We start from the raw sequence: 16,498 nt of genomic DNA on the forward strand, positions 1-16,498 counted from the left end.
TTATACCCCTCTATTTCCAATCATGAGACTCATCCCACCAGGTTTCAGTGATGCCTATTATATCATATTTGCTTTGTTGTACTAGGAGTTCGAGTTCATCTTGCTTATTTCCCATGCTCTGTGCATTAGTGTAGAGACATCGCAGACCATGGTTCCCTTTTACTTTCTGCCTGTGCAAGTTTTTTTGCCTCCCACTGCTGGGTCCTTGCACTGTTTGCCTTGTTTCCTCTATGTCAGTTTGACTATTTTCGCCATCCCTTTCGCCTTCCTTAATATTGTCTCCCTTCCCCTCGGAACTCAGTTTAAAGCTCTCCTGATCAAGTTCTTGAGACTGTTGGCAAAAACATTTCTTCCAACTGGCGTGAGATGCAACCCGTCTGTTGCAAGAAGTCCCTCCTCATGGAACCGCAGCCCATGATCGAAGAATCCAAATCCTTCTCGGCGGCACCATCTGCGAAGCCAGTTGTTCACATCTGCTATTTTCCTCTCCCTTCCTGGACCATGCCCTTCAACTGGCAGAAGAGACGAGATGACAACCTGTACATCCATTCCTTTCAGCTTCCTACCAAGCGCCTCGTAATCCCTTTTGATGTTCTGAATGCTGTGTCTTGCAGTATCATTAGTTCCCACGTGGACCAAAAGGAAGGGGTATTGGTCAGTAGGCTTGACCAGTCTTGTCAGCCTCTCTGTCACATCACGGATCTTTGCACCTGGAAGACAACACGCCTCTCGAGACATCTTGTCAGGCCTACAAATCACTGCTTCTGTACCCCTCAGCAAGGAGTCCCCCACTACGACCACACGCCTCCTCCGAGGCTTAGCAGCGACTGTTCCCTCGGGTGGGACTCTCAGGCTCCTCTGCTCTGTCCCAGAAGTCTGTCCATGCTGCTCTTCTTCATCCTCCTTGATAAGGGAAAGAGCTTGGAATCGATTCTCTAGCTGCAAGCTCCCCAAACAATTCCTTCTTGGCTTACTTCTCTTTGTGACATTCCTCCAGCTGTCTGCCTCCTCTGTTTGGCAAGTGACCTCTTCCACCCTAGCATCTTCCTCTGCGTGGTACTCATCCAAGATGGTTAGTTCTATTGAGTCCAGGAAATCCTCTTGTTCCCTAATATGCTGAAGTGTAGCTACTCTGGACTCCAGCTGCTGCACTTTCTCCTCCAAGAGTGCTACCAACTTGCACTTGGTGCATGTGAAGTTCTCCACTTCTGTAGGCAAGAAGAGAAACATCCCACAAGAGGATGATGCAGGATGATAATCTGCAGAGTTTGCCAAGGGCAACTTTACACATGATGAGTTTTGCCAGAGATGTTAATTCCATGATGAATCTTGCCCAGTCCTTTGAAACTGTTACAAAATGTTAACTAATAGCTTTGGGGGTTTATTTTAGAGATAATTCACTACCTTTAATGATCAATGGGTATGTGGTTTTTATTCAGAACCGTGGAGGAGCTAAGTTGTGGCCTAATCATGTCCACAGCTAAAGGAAAGAAAGTGATGAATAAGTAAAGGTTGGTTTTTAAAATTCCAGAAGCTACTGCCTTACTTATGTCAAAGACTGACTTTATCATATCTTGGAATGCCTCTTACTCTGGGAGAGATAACTTCCTGTGCAGAAGTGAAATGAAGCATGAATGAGTATTTCTCTTTTGGTGTGTTTGGAAACCTCCAGATTGATGTGATTTATTATGGTCTGCAAAACTCTGGTGTCAGCGACAACCCATGCCACATGTCATCTACGTTGTTATTAAAAATCAATTCTCCTGAGGGGAAAAAGTGCTTCCAAGTGACAGCGTGCAATCTGTTAGTGTCACTTATTTATTGTCATGGTTCCCAAGAGAACCTCAGTAAGAAATAATCGACAAAAAGAATTCAACATTTTTAGGTTTTCTTATAGAAAAGACATATAACTCATTGTCCGTCTGGATTTTATGTGCAGGTAACTGGCCTCTTTCATGCATGAGCCACTCCTTTCTTAATTGCTTTGTTTGCTGGGAAGCATGGTCTATCAATATTAATAAGAAAATTATCCTGTCAGGATGTATTCCTGAAAAATAAATTTACAGTAATATAGGTGTCATGATACCTCCTAGCACATCCTCATCTGTTACATGTTTCGGTTATTTTTTAAACACATACAGCTAATGATTTGAGCATAACAGAGAGAATATGTATTATAAAGGTATACTCACAAGAAAATTGGAATTGTGTGGAGCTCCTTATTGAGTCCATACTTTCTGAAAAACCCAGGTTTATTGCAGTGCAAATGTGTGAATTTTTCCATAAATGTGGTGTTGGTCCCCAAAATATCTCAATATAGTTTCCCAGGTACAAAAACATCAATCTTTCAAGGTTAGTTAGTTTGCCTTGAGTATTTGTCATACTTTTAAAAACAAACAAACAATGCAGCACAATGTAGGCAACAATGCAAGCCATCATTGTTGCATGCTTAACTCTTTTGAATATATGTGTTCAATGTGTATGCACTAAACATTCTGTACATTAAAAAAATGCTTCGTTGATTACTAGGTTTAATCCAAACCACATCAGTTGTACTGATATACCAAAATCAATGAAACCTAAATCATGACTTGATTGTCTCTTCAGTTTCAGTGAGACTTAGTTCAACTAAGGATAATGCAATCTTAACTCAAGGATGAGCCACTGCGAGGGATTAGAGTTGGGCATAAACCTTTTCTTCTGTCAGAAACCCCCATTTGCTAGGAAAAATGCTCTTCCTGCCAAATGCTGCCAGAGATCTGATGGCAGAACTCTCTGCTGGCTCAGATCTGCTGATAGAAAAGTAATAAAAAATGGAACAGAGACTTCCCAAGCCAAAGGGGAAGCCAGATTGTACCACATCTAAACTTCCTTCTTTCCAAGGATGTTGCCACAATGGCAGCACTGAACCAAGATGTAAATAAGTATTTCTTAGGTCATAAATAATTTCAAATGCCCTTAGCCTGATCATACTTTGGATTTTAGGCTGCTGTGTCTACACTGCAGAATTAATGCAATTTGACACTGCTTTAACTGGCATGTCTCCATGCTATGGAATCCTGGGTTTTGCAGTTCTCTGAAAGAGAAGTCTGAATGTCTCACAAAACTCCAAATCTCAGAGTATGACAATTAGTGGTGTCAAACTGCATTAATTCTGCAGTATAGATGCATCTTTTGAGAGATTCAGTTTACCTAGTGTAAATGTAGCTATGCCATCTTGGTCATTTGGAATTGCACTGGGTCTGGTCCACTGATGTCACAGTTAATACAATGTCAGACTCATAGGAGTATGTTCAATTTCATCTGGAAATCCAAAGTCATGTAAACATGGAAAAGAAAGTGGTCAACAGGCACTGAAGTCTAAACTTTTACCAGAAATTAATTTGCTCTACATTTTACAGTACATCATGGCATCTGTAAATATTATAATGGAATTTCACTTTCTCTTAATAAAACTCACTTGGTAACATTTTATTATCCAAAAATCTTAAAGTGTTTGATATATGCAGTATATACTTATGCATAAGACTAGAAATTTTAGTCAAAAAATTGACCCAAAAAATCTGAATCGACTTGTTCACCTGCCAATGTAAGTACTGTACTTTTATTCTCATAAAAATAGAAACCATCCTCTGGTGAAACACAAGAGTGTAATCTGTCCTGTAAGCACTGACCCCCCTCTACTCTTTCATCCATCCATCCTTCAGTGTGAACACAAACAGTTATGCCTCTTTCAATTTTGTAAGTTCTTTGGCATTGTTTTCCTTTGTTTCAGGCTTTAGAGCCTTTGTTACATGTCCCTAAGTCTTACTCTCAACTTATCCACAGGTCATATCAAAATCTATAATTTTGGCCCCAAAACCTGCCTTCAACTTATGCATGAGATCGACTTATTGTCGAGTATATATGGTAGTTCTTATTCTATTTTTGTTAACAATATTTAGACTCCCTTTTTAGATCAGTCTTCACTTAAACGGCCTGTGGTTTCTCTGAACTGTGTTCAGGAATTTCTATTTTTTATCTCATATGACCAAACTAACCCAGATAGTAAAATATGATTTTACTATATTATTCTTCAAAGACAAATGATACAGACAAAAATTAAACTGTAATAGAATATGTTTATCCCTGCATAAAGAGCTGTCAAATTAAAGCAAAAGAATAAACTAAAAATTAGATTGTTACCTTCAAAATGAATTTTGAATAATTTGAAACAAGAGAGTATTTTTATAACCCAAATAGTACAGTGTCTGTGCCATGGTTTCCTGAGCTAGATTACACTGTGTGTAAATAAATCTAATATTAATAGTGACAAATTAGCATTCATAATGGGCTGTACTCTGTTGCACCTTTACTCCCTAAAGAATGGTTCATTATTAAAACCTGAATGGTATCTTTCCCCTCTTGTGTTTCTTGAATTTTCCACTAGGACAAAATTTCAGATGCCTTTATATACTAGAACAAGTATATAATAATTCAATGTGAGTCATAAATTGCTTGTGAGTTTTTTTATTTAATATTCTCTGTTCTATATATTTTCATATCTTGGCATCCTTATGTAAGGCTTGATGAAAAAGATTAGGTTGTATGTGTGATTTCCTCAGTCTCTTAATAAAAAGTGTCTTGTAAAAACAATATTATTTTTCATTTCGGAAGATGGCAAAATACACAGTCTCATATGTGATAGCTCTTGAAAAGTGGCTAAATAGACCTTTGGCTCTCAACATGATACTTGTTAGCGTTTATTTTAATGTCATATTATTCCCTCTTTCTCTAGGACTCTTCATGGCAATGATATATCCAGTGTTCCTGAAGGATCTTTTAATGATCTTGTGTCACTTTCCCATCTGTAAGTATTATTGCCTTCAACAGGCTAGACACACTGTATAAATCATTCTACCCAATTGGTATAGCTATTTCATGCTGCAATTCCTTTTTTATGTGTTACATTTGTGTAAATTTCACTGTGAGAACAAATTTGAAGGCAGTCTAGTTTTAAACTTTCAGCAGTGAAGCTGAATAAGATTTTAACCCAAAAAATATTAAGACTTTCACATCTTCTGTTTCTGATTTAAGTGCCAAAAAAAATTTCAGCAGAATGTAAAAACAACACAACAAAAAACAACCCAAGTAGCATGTTGAAAATATCCAATTAGATGAATGGATGTGTAAGTCACTGCTTGAATGCATGGGCTTGTCTGTTTTGGTCAGAGCCCAGAAAGGTTACTTTCCATTCAGGTTAGGAAGGCAGATGGCATAAACACACTATTGTCATTTTCAAATTTGTTCCTCAAAATAAATTATCATCATAATGATGATAACCACCACCAACAAATGACCTCCTCCAGGGATCTGAGAATAGAAGGAAGTTTTGTCCAGTAAGAGACTTGGAAACTGAGAAAAAAAGACATTGGAGTAGATTGTTTTTATGTCATATCCAAGAGGTTTCTGTAACTTCAGCTCTTTATTAGCTCCTTGACCTTCATTCAACCTTTTTTATTCATTCAAATTCCAATACAAATAATGAGTATAAAACTAAAATAACTCTTTCTGGAACAATATATTCTGGATCAGTTAATTAGCTCAGATGTTCAGTTGGCTCCCATGACTTGTAGATTATCATACAAGAAATCAAGTCATAGAAGTCATCTACATGTATTTGGGCTTTTCTTATAATTTATACTAAGTCTAAAATTATTTCATCATCATGAACTGCTCAGGTTGGGAGCCTATGAAATCTAAATCCAATTGGTAGTCCCATCTAATGCAGATTTATTGAAACAATGGGTTTAGATGAGTATAGATTTACAATTAGAAACTGATGCAGTGAATTTACTGAGGTTGGTCTTTTTAAATGTAATGTTTTGACATCTACCAGATCATAAGCAGAAGCAACCAGGTACATAAAGCATGCACAATTTAAATTTATTTGTTATTTTAAACTTACTTTAACTCAAATGCTTGGGACAGGTGACAAGATATTAAATTTTCAGTCTGTTCCCATTATTAACATCTGTTAGTCCATTCCTTCTTGTGAAAACTAAAGAATAACAATAACCTTTATCTTTGCGATATTTAAATTTTATTTTAAATTATTGAAGTCTGTATATAGTGAAATTAAATAGGAACAGTCAATCTAGATATAGGGATGCAGTGACTCAAGTGGTTAAGATGCTGACTCTGTTGATTGCAAGATCAGCAGGTTGGCAGTTCAAGGCCCAGGTTCTGCATGATGGGGTGAGCTCCCATCATTAGTCCCAGCTTCTGCAGACCTAGCGATTCAAATGACCAACATCAAAATGTGCAGAAATTTCTGAATTTAACTGCTTGGTCATGTAGTAAGTGAAGTTTCTGGATGCAGAAATTAACTCATAACCCCTAGCTCACTCAATTTTGAATGCCAGTTACATTGCTATAATAAATAAGAGTGCAAAGAATTGTACTTTTGGAAATTTGTGCCATCTCTGGAGCAGTTTTCATCTTGAAAGTAATAAATGAATAAACATGAAATTTTCACATCCATTTTCATTGTTCCATTTCACTTCTAATGTGAGATATTTTATTAATAAAATGTGTAATTAAATGTCTATAGAATTCCATATTTGAATGTGCGTGTGTATGCATGTGTACTCATAAATTGTAGGCCAAAGTCTGCATGAATTTATAAATGGGGATATAAATTTGGCCTCTTTAAGGAAACGTTGTTATTTTGCTTATTTAATTTTGATGGATGAACCCCTGCCAGTAATTCAACTCATGAACTCTCAGCATGAATTTGTCTAGGGCAGAGATGTTTAATCAGTCACGTCTGTGGAATTATATCAACAACATTAGTGGAATTTCATCTGTCAGTATTCCATCTGTTTTCTACCACCACACCAAGAAAAGTTTTAGCTGGAACTATATTTTCAGAAATGATTTGTGTTATCTCTAATGGAAAAAGTCGCCATACAAAATTATTTTCTTTCCTCCCCCCCCCCCCCACCTTTTTGGGAAGATAAACAATTTCTTAACTTTCTCTCTAGGGGCTTAACTCAACTTCATGTTTTTTCCTCCACAGGAACTAGTGCTAAGCACTCCTGTGGAGTGAAAACATAATATCAAAACTAGTCTAAGATCATTGAGCTCATTGCCCTCTGTCTTGAGAGCATTGTCCTAAAATATTCATCTTGGGTTTGCAAGAGTTTATGTTATAGTTAATTCAAGTGGTGTTACAATAAAATCTTAGGTGGACTGAGGAAAAAGGTTTAAAAGCCCTCTCCTTAAAACTTTTCAACATTGCGTCTAGTAATTAGGCATTCATTTCCCATTAACTCCCTTGGACTTGCTCTTAGAAGTCAAAAGGAATATGTCCATCTGTCAAGTCTGATTACATGATGTTTTCTGCATGAGCTAGGAAGCAATGCTTTGACTTGAATCCGAAATAATAGACATAGAGATAATTAACTCTGTAAGAAGTATTACTTCATTAAAACTGCAATTCTTTATCAATTTGTAAACTGCATAAAACTATTGCTAACTTATGTCTTGAATACATGTGGGCTACAATCCTAGCCAGTTGCCTGGGAGTAAATTGTTTTCCACTCAGTGGTGTTTACTTCAATGCAGTTGTTTACAGGATTGCACTGTATGAATTTGGAAATATCAAATTATAAAAAACCCCACAAGTAACTAATATTCACCGAGAATGTTATCAAGCTCCCTCATTTGACATCATGAGGATAAATCAGGGTGTTTAAAATAATCTACCTGTTCTTGTGATAGGATGTGAATTATTAACACACAACCTTAGTGACCTGGTAAGGCAGAGAGAGCTAGGAAAGTGGGGAACCAAAGCAAGCAGGAAATCAATTTTTTTGGTAGAGAAGCATAGAAAAGTACTGTAAGAGGCAGTTTGAATATACAAGGCTGTCATATCCCCTATAGTAAAATGGGAACCATAGTGCTTTACAGGCACAGTTTAGTTTGGGCAACTTGCCAAGTAGCGGAGGTTAAGGATCGGAAAGGAAAGGAAAAAGACCTTGTGAAACGATTAATAGGCCTTGGTGTGAAATAGTGTTTTTCTCACCCTGTTTCCCTGTCTTCCTGGGGATCAGCCAATGTGTCGAGATCCCCATGGACATATTTTCATTGCACAAAAGAGAGAGAGAGTGTGTGTGTGTTTAACCTCAATTTTATGCATAATACCAAGTGTAAGAAACAAAATCCCCTTTTCCCTATGCTTTCTGATATCCCTGGGCTGTCTTCTATTTCTAAGATTTATGCCCCTTCTAATTTTAGAACATGGATAGTCATATATTGGAGTGCTTCTTCAGCTATCTGATGTAGCTGAGTGGCAGTTATTTCTCCCAGTTGGCCAGGGACTAGCACCATGTTTGTGCCCATCGGGTTACATTTGTTCTTTCTTTCCTGGAAACTTGCTGAAGACCAATAACCAATGGCCTGTGGACCAGCAACAGTCCATGGCCACCAATTTGGGGAGCACTGCTTTGTAACCAAGCAAAATGGGGAGTTGTACTGATGTTGTCATGTAACAGTAGGCCTGAGAAAGGATGGAAGAAAGAGAAAATAGGTGCTGATACTGGCCCAATAGCATACCAAGAATGATTCATGGTGATTAGTCCCCCCCCCCCACCCCCATCGCATACAGGTATACTTCATTTAATGAAGTTAACATGTTCCTGGGTTTTACTTCTTCGAGAGAAATTTTGGTACAGGTTGAGTCTCCTTTATAAAGAATTCTAAAATCCAATATATTCCAAAAAAACCGAAACTTTTTTCATGAGTCGCTCAGCTTGTGGTGCCTTTGCTTTCTGCTGGTTACTGTACATGAACAAAAATATTTAAAATATTATGTATCAAATTACCTTCATGGTGTGTGTATAATTTATATATGAAAAATACATGAATTTCATGTTGAGGCATGAATTCCATCTTCAGGATATTTCTCTCTCTCTCTCTCTCTCTCTCTCTGTGTGTGCATGTGTGTGTGTGCAAATATTCCAAAATCTGTAAAACTCCAAACTCCAAAACTCTTCTGGTTCCAAGCATTTCAGATAAAGGAGACTCAACCTATACCAGAGTTAGAGATAAAATGGAAAGAATGGGGATAGGGCCCTGCCCGGGGGGGGGGGGGGTGTGGACAGTTTAACATGTTTGAGCAAACCTTTTATTCAAAACTAACACTACCCACATGAGAAAAGAAACAACCAGGTCAGGTTGGCCTTGCATAGGGGAACAAGAATATTTGGAATCTTTTAGAAATGATTTGAAAGCTTCTTCCAAAATGCATCCTTAGATGATTTATTTTCTTTCAACAGCCTCCAATTTTCTCATGATTTAATTTTGGTGGCAAAATGTACAGCTCTTTTTCAGCATGCCACGGTAGCTGGTGCGTTCGGCTATAATGTGCATCCCTTTTCTTTCTATCTTGTTCTTCAGATATACTCAGTAAGTTACTCTGGAGGCAGCTTTTTATCTTGCTTGTTGTACATAAGAACACACAGCTACAGTAGAATCACCTAGAGAAGAGTCCCATTCTTTCCCAGGTCAAACTTTATTGCATTGCTTACTGGAGACATGCTGTTTCTATCCCTGGAAGTGTGACTTTCTTTAGCCCTCTTCTACCATCCTCCCAATGCCAATGCAGGAAAAAAATTAATAAGTTTAAAAAAAACTTAGATAGGCAGGAGACCAGAAAAGTGGGAGGGCTGGGCTCTTGTAAAAGTCTTTGTAAAAAGTAGCTTATTTTTTGAAGGCTTTATTAATTGATGTATGTATATATGAGCATGTAACTGAATTAAACAGTTGATCAAATTGGTAGTTTTATGGACACTCTAAACAGCCATATGGACTGAGTTATGTATATATATATATATATTTAATCCACAGAGCACTTGGTACCAATCCTTTACACTGTGACTGCAATCTGCGTTGGCTTTCTGAGTGGGTGAAAGCAGGCTACAAAGAGCCAGGGATTGCACGATGCAGCACTCCAGATGATATGGCTGACAGGCTGTTGCTAACAACACCAATTCACCATTTCCAATGTAAAGGTAAATGGTTGGCATGCTCTCTGTTAGTTAAATTCCATGCTTGTTCCCTTATCATGTAATGCTGCCTTATACTAGCCATCTAACTCAATGTTGCCTGCTCTGTCTGAAGCAGAGCATGCAGAAATCCCAGGTCGTTCATATCATCTCCTTCTTAGATTATATGCCATGGGCAGGTTTACTTTATCTATTTTATTGTTTGTATGTACACCGCTGTGTAAATCTACAGCGCTATATAAATAAAGCATAGTAATCATCATCATCATCATCATCATCATCATCATCTCCTACCTGATGCTTTTAACTAGAGATGTGGGGGGTTGAACATGGGGCCTTCTGGATGCATTAAAGGTAAAGGTAAAGGTTTTCCCTAGACATGAATGTCTAGTCGTAACCAACTAGCAGGCGGTGCTCATCTCCATTAGTAAGCTGAAGAGCCAGAGTTGTCTGCGGACTACTTCGGTGGTCATGTGCAGCCTCTAAAATCTTATTGCAGCCTCTAAAATCTAGGCTTGCGGCGACCTCCCAGAGGGCGTTCTCTGCTGTCGCCCCCAAACTCTGGAACGACCTGCCGGATGAGATCCGTCAGATAACATCATTAGACAGCTTTAAAAAAGCGGTCAAGACGGATCTCTTCCGGCAGGCCTTTCCAGATTAACCATCCCGGCCCAGGTTCCCTGATTCCCTCATTCCTCCCGTGGCTCCATCTTAGTGATGGTTGAGGATCAACAGAGGGATATCAGGGGTTTTAGTTTTTAATTGTTGTTTTTATGCTTTGATATTGTGTTTTTAATATGTTATATTGTTTAATACTGTCTTAAGGGGGGAGGGATAAAGTGTTTTTAATTGTTATATTTTATATTTTACTGTTGTCAACCACCCGGATTGGTTTGCCATAGGGCAGTATACAAATAAATATTATTATTGTTGTTGTTGTTGTTGTTGTTGTTATTATGTGGCCAGCATAATTGCACGGAACTCTGTTACCTTCCCACCGAAGTGGTACCAATTATCTACTTGCATTTGCATGCTTTCGAATGGCTAGATTGGCAGAAGATGTGACTAGTCACGGGAGCCCACCCCATCATGCAGCACTTAAGCCTTGAACTGCCAACCTTCCGACCTTACGATTGTCAGAATTGGTGTCTTATTCAATAAGCCACCACAAAACCATTCTGTATGCATTACATATGATTAATACAAATGCTGAACAGTGGTACTTATCAATCAGCAGCCATCACTTGCATCACTACCAAGCTGCACTGCTAGGATGGAACTGATATCACCTCTGCCAGTCACTAGTGTTTAAGATGTAGGTGGACCACTGTGCATTCCCCCTCTTCCACACCCACGTGGCAGAACACACAAGCACGTTTTGACACCTAAAGTGATGCAGTGTCATTTCCAGTTACCATTTTGTCCAATTGCCAGTAGACGGGGTTATTTTTGAGAGGTTTGGGGAACTCTGGGAGTAAGGTTAAGCAAGCTGACACATTTTCAGGTGATTTGAAATGTTTTGGGAATAATTTTCAGGCAAGACAAAATTCTCTGTAAATCAGCCTGAATGCTCTGTGGCCTTTAAATGGGTTCTCTGAGGCTTTGAAGGCCTCCTTGGAGGCCTCACAGACTGCATGTAGAGGTCCAGAGGGCTGCATGTGGCCTCTGGGATGAACTTTGCCCAACTCTGCTTTAGTATAACTGTACAATTACTTCTGTCTGTAGTAAGGGTATCTCTGTAGCAAAGCTATCATACGTATTGGTAGGGTTATTGCAGTCACCTGTGTGCATGTCACTTTTTTACCTGAATAGATTTGTGTGTTTAGTCCTATCAAGGAAGAAGTTACTATGAAAGTGGTAGGAAGACTTTTAAGGGCACAGTCTTTGTAAACAAACATCTTGTCTAGTTTGCTCAAAGGCAAGGACTGGATCACCTTCCTGTTCCCAATGCCAACTAGTGGCTCCCATACTTTAAAACAGCCATTCTACTTTCTGAACCTATTTGGGGGATAAGGGCCAACACTTTGCACAGTTCCTATAAAGTTTGGACTAAACCCAGATCAAATTGCCACCCTACTAAAATTGAAGGTACTGGATATCTCAAAAACCAGATGTTGCCTAGCAGGCCTATATCTTTCTCCCCATCTTTCTTCCTATTTTTCCTCTTGTTCTTTTATACTGGTAAAGTTTGCTGGTATTGTCTTCTGTTTAACTGTTCCATGAAAAAAGCTTATTCCATTGGTTGGCAGCAAGGATGTGAGGGATGTTTTGGGGTAAATCTGCTTATTGTTCAACCAGTGTTCCATGTTTTTACCATATATTTACACTCTTGTCTCTCTTTCTCAAGCATTATTGACTAAATGTTCTTAGGCATGACACAATTAGCAGACATTGTTGTCTGACATAAATCATATGGGACTTTTCTTAAAAGGCAAGCTACTGAGGCCTTTAGTCTTAGAAAACGTCTGGTTTTCATATCTATCTGCATATCTATGGTGCTGTCTTCACATCTACTATTAATTTGCAGATGGGCACAATAGGGCATAATTGCACCAAACCAAAAACCGCCTACATTTCAAACAGTTTGCTCAGATTAAAACACATACATGCATCTTCCAAACTGAGCAAATCTCTTTTTGTAACATCAAGGGAGGCTCTCTTCCCAGTGTGTGTTTGTTTTGATGTATATTTATGTTTTTAATTACTGTTTACAGTTACAGCTTTCTTTTAATCTGCCAAGAGAGAAAAATCATGTTGAAAGGGATCTGTTTACCATCTGCAAATAAGAAACATGACACTTCAAATACTATACTGGAAAATAAATTTGCATAAATGATAGACCTAATAACAAGATGTGATCTACTCTGATGTAGTTTTACTCCCATTTAGTCATACTATACTGTTGTTATGCTTCAAGGAGCCCAAAAGCTTTGCTTCAGTTGTTCTTATGGTGCAGAGGAAAGAATGAAGTGCTCAGAAATCTATAGTCTGTGAAATGGGTCATGTATCTAAATCAGCTTGTCTTTGGCCCCAGCACTTGTGGTGTATCCTACTGCTATAGTGAGCTGAGAATTCCTGAACCTGTAAAGGATATTTTGTGCTAAGGGAGCAGAACTCTGGCTGCCTCAAAGGATCCTGAAGGATGGAGAATTGACATGAGGGGACGGGTGCCTGATTGCCATCTCCCAACATCCCTTAAACTCTTAACTTAAGGGAAACAAGTGCAAAACACCTTCTTTCTTTCAGTCTAATGACCTGCATGCCCACTTAGAAGCAGCTTCCACTTCTATGGAGTTTATCACACTCCTTACCTGCCGCCATGCTCCCATTTCCCCAGTGTCACCGATCTGCAATGAGAGCCTCCTTGTGGGATCGTGGATGGCACTTTTAAAGGGGAACACTTCCGTTTTCATCATGGAAGCATTCTCATAATTGTTAGGAAAAGGGCCCTTTTTAAATAATGGATTAAATCCCACCAGGAGGCTCCCGCCACAGATTGGTGACGCTGGGGCAATAGGAGCATGGCGGAAGGTAAGGAGTGTGATAAACTCCTAAATCAGAGTTTCACAGCAATATGAAGGCTATCTATCTATCTATCTATCTATCTATCTATCTATCATCTATTTCATCAAAGCGAACATGTCATTTTCAAGTTTTTGTTTCCCTAGCACAATGTTTAATCATTTTAAAACTAATGTTTGTCAGTCTATCTAAGGACTGCTCCCACCCCCATCTGTGAGTGTTTCATTTCTCTGTCCCACTGGTCAGCATGGGGCCATTCACTTTACTGTTTAAGGGAATGATGTAAAGGTTTCAGGTGGTCTATAAAGGTCTCCATTCCCATGTACATTTCTTAGTTCAATTCAGATTGTATTGATATCAGCATGAAACCTTCATTTCAATTTTTTAAAAAGTGCTGTAAAAAACTGGGATCACAAACTTTTCTAAAGTGAAATAAACATGAACATTAATTCCCCATGGTCATGATTGGATACTTGCTTTGATATCTTGAAGGCAGCCACTGAATAGTGCCACATGATGTAATACAAGGAAAAAAACTTTAAAAAACATTTTTTAGTCTCCTAACAAAACTCACCACCAACACATGAATTCTTCCTTACCGTTTTGTATCTTCTGTTTTGTGTCACTCAGTGAGTGACAAGAAAAAATACTATAAATTTCAGTTGATGTATTTGCTTCTATCAGCAATGAATGACAGTTGTTGTAAATTTGGTCTCTTTTCAGGGGCTGTCAATATCAATATTGTGTCCAAGTGCAACCCTTGCCTATCCAATCCCTGTAAAAATAATGGGACTTGCAACAATGATCCAGTAGACTTTTACCGATGCACTTGCCCATTTGGCTACAAGGTATGATAACAGCTGTATGGACTTAAATTGCTATGACTATTTGAGTACTACTAATGTAATGGTGAAAGTTACATTTATGAGAACAACCTACAGTAGGTCCATGCACTTTATAGTGGATAATATGGAATATACTATCTCCAAGAATGAATGCAGAGATGTTCTAAGATAGATAGGACATTTCCAGACTCTCTGTTTTAACTCTGAATAACCAGCCAGAGAAAATACTGTTCTGATGTGAATAGTGTAAACACATGTCAATCATAACTTTTCCATCAGTTTCTGTTTATTGGATTTATTATGTAAATAAATGCAGTAGTCTAAAATCACTGTTGCTTCTATATGTGCCTAATTCTGATGAGTGGAGTGGGTGCAGATCATAAGGCTGGACAGGGTAGAGGAAAGAACAAGATGCAAGCAAAAGAAAAAAAAATACAAGAGACTTGGGAGTAACTGAATAAGCACTCACACACACACATTACCTGACATCCTTACCGCAGATTTTTGAACAAAAGTGACATTTGACAAGTTCAAATGTGAACCATATGAAAGGAGCACTTTGTACCAAGCTGTTCTCTACCAGAGTGTCATGCTAATTCAGTAACAATACCTTGCTTCCTTCTCACCAGCCATCACGAAACGCAGTTATCCATCTGGAAGCTATTTCCTTTACCTTGATAAATCGTCCTAAGTCTGCCCTCTCAGTATTTGTTGTTCCTTGTTTGATGTGGATGTGAAGAAAATCTTGTTTCAAAGACTGAATTGCTACATCACTGGGGTGGTGGGACCTAATAACTGGGCAAGAGAGCTTGAAATGGTTTAATTGATCACACAGCAGCAGTGCATCACAAAAAATTATTTCTTTATCTAGAGTGTATAATTCAGAATAATAGAAGCTGGGGGTTCTCAGACATATACATGTTGTCACAGATGAAAGTAGTCACTAGGACTGATGTTGGAGTGTTGAAGTCATTAAGCAGGATCTAATGGACAAAGACTTGGAGATACGGATTCCAATTACTGCTAAGCAGTGGGTGACTTACTAGGTTTGTGCCTTGGAAATTCTCCTTCCTTTCAATGAGCACTTTAGTACTTAACCATACATAAAAGAGAAGAGAGAGGAGGAGAGGAGGAAGAAGAAGATCAATATCAAGCCACATCAGCACTGATAATAAAGATAGCAGGGGACAGAGTAAAACTGTTTTGATGGGGTTCAGATGTGCTAAGTGCAATTCATCCACCAAAAACACATGTGAATAGACCCTGAGTCTATTCTCTCAGGGATGTTTTGAAGAAAGACAAGGAAAAGACTGGAAACAAAGTTGCAATATGCTGAACCATATCATCAGTCTATCTAGCCCAGTATTCACTTTCCTGACTTTTTCTCGAAGGCCTCAGAAGGGCATCTTCTGCAGTCCTGCTACCCATGCCCTTTAGCTACCAAGAAATTGAATCTAGGGACTTAGGTTTTCCCTACTACCCACTTCAGCTCCATGTATTGGACACCAATCCCTGTGCAAACCTGATTTTTAGGAATGGCCTTTCAGGTAGTGTAAGAAGGGGGTGCTTTTGGATTCTGGACTCCCAAATATATTTTTCATGTTAAGAATTTCCATGTTTACCCTTTTTATCAGTTCAAAAATGTTTATATGCTTCAGAAACAATAATAAAAAATGCAGTTGCTGAAAAATAGAGTGATGGATTGCTGTTTTGGCAGTCCAGCTGGAAATCAGATGTATTCAAATTGTGTTAACAATGTCATGTGGTGATTTTAGATATAGTGAAGTGGTAGAATGCTGAATGTGTCACTGCTTCCTGCCAAAATTAGCAGTGAATCTATCATGATTCCAATGGCAATTATAAGATCTTCAGTTATAGCTTATTAAAGTGATTTACAGATTATAGCTTCAAAGCCTTTTCGCTGATGATTCATTATGCAAACAGATGACTTTATGTTTTGTTTTTTTACACAACTGTCTTTGTAATAACATCATAAGATTTCATATAGTCCAACAGCTAGTTAGCTGGATATATTGATGGACAGAGACAGACACATATTCCTCTCTTACTGGGATGATACAT

At 38.4% G+C, this 16,498-nt stretch overlaps 1 protein-coding gene across 1 annotated transcript in view; it reads left to right on the top strand.

Moving 5' to 3' along the window:
- Window positions 1-16,498, top strand: part of LOC149321949 (slit homolog 3 protein-like) — a 602,937-nt gene that overhangs the window by 500,848 nt on the left and 85,591 nt on the right. The window contains exons 24-26 of the mRNA XM_089520445.1: window positions 4,778-4,849; window positions 9,892-10,055; window positions 14,295-14,419. Coding sequence (XP_089376571.1) covers window positions 4,778-4,849; window positions 9,892-10,055; window positions 14,295-14,419 — 361 coding nt within the window. The remainder of the gene's footprint in view (window positions 1-4,777; window positions 4,850-9,891; window positions 10,056-14,294; window positions 14,420-16,498) is intronic.

Source organism: Sceloporus occidentalis, unplaced genomic scaffold, assembly GCF_023333645.1.
Source record: "Sceloporus occidentalis isolate IW3139 unplaced genomic scaffold, rSceOcc1.0.p SCAF_1, whole genome shotgun sequence".
Classification (NCBI taxonomy): Eukaryota; Metazoa; Chordata; class Lepidosauria; order Squamata; family Phrynosomatidae; genus Sceloporus; species Sceloporus occidentalis.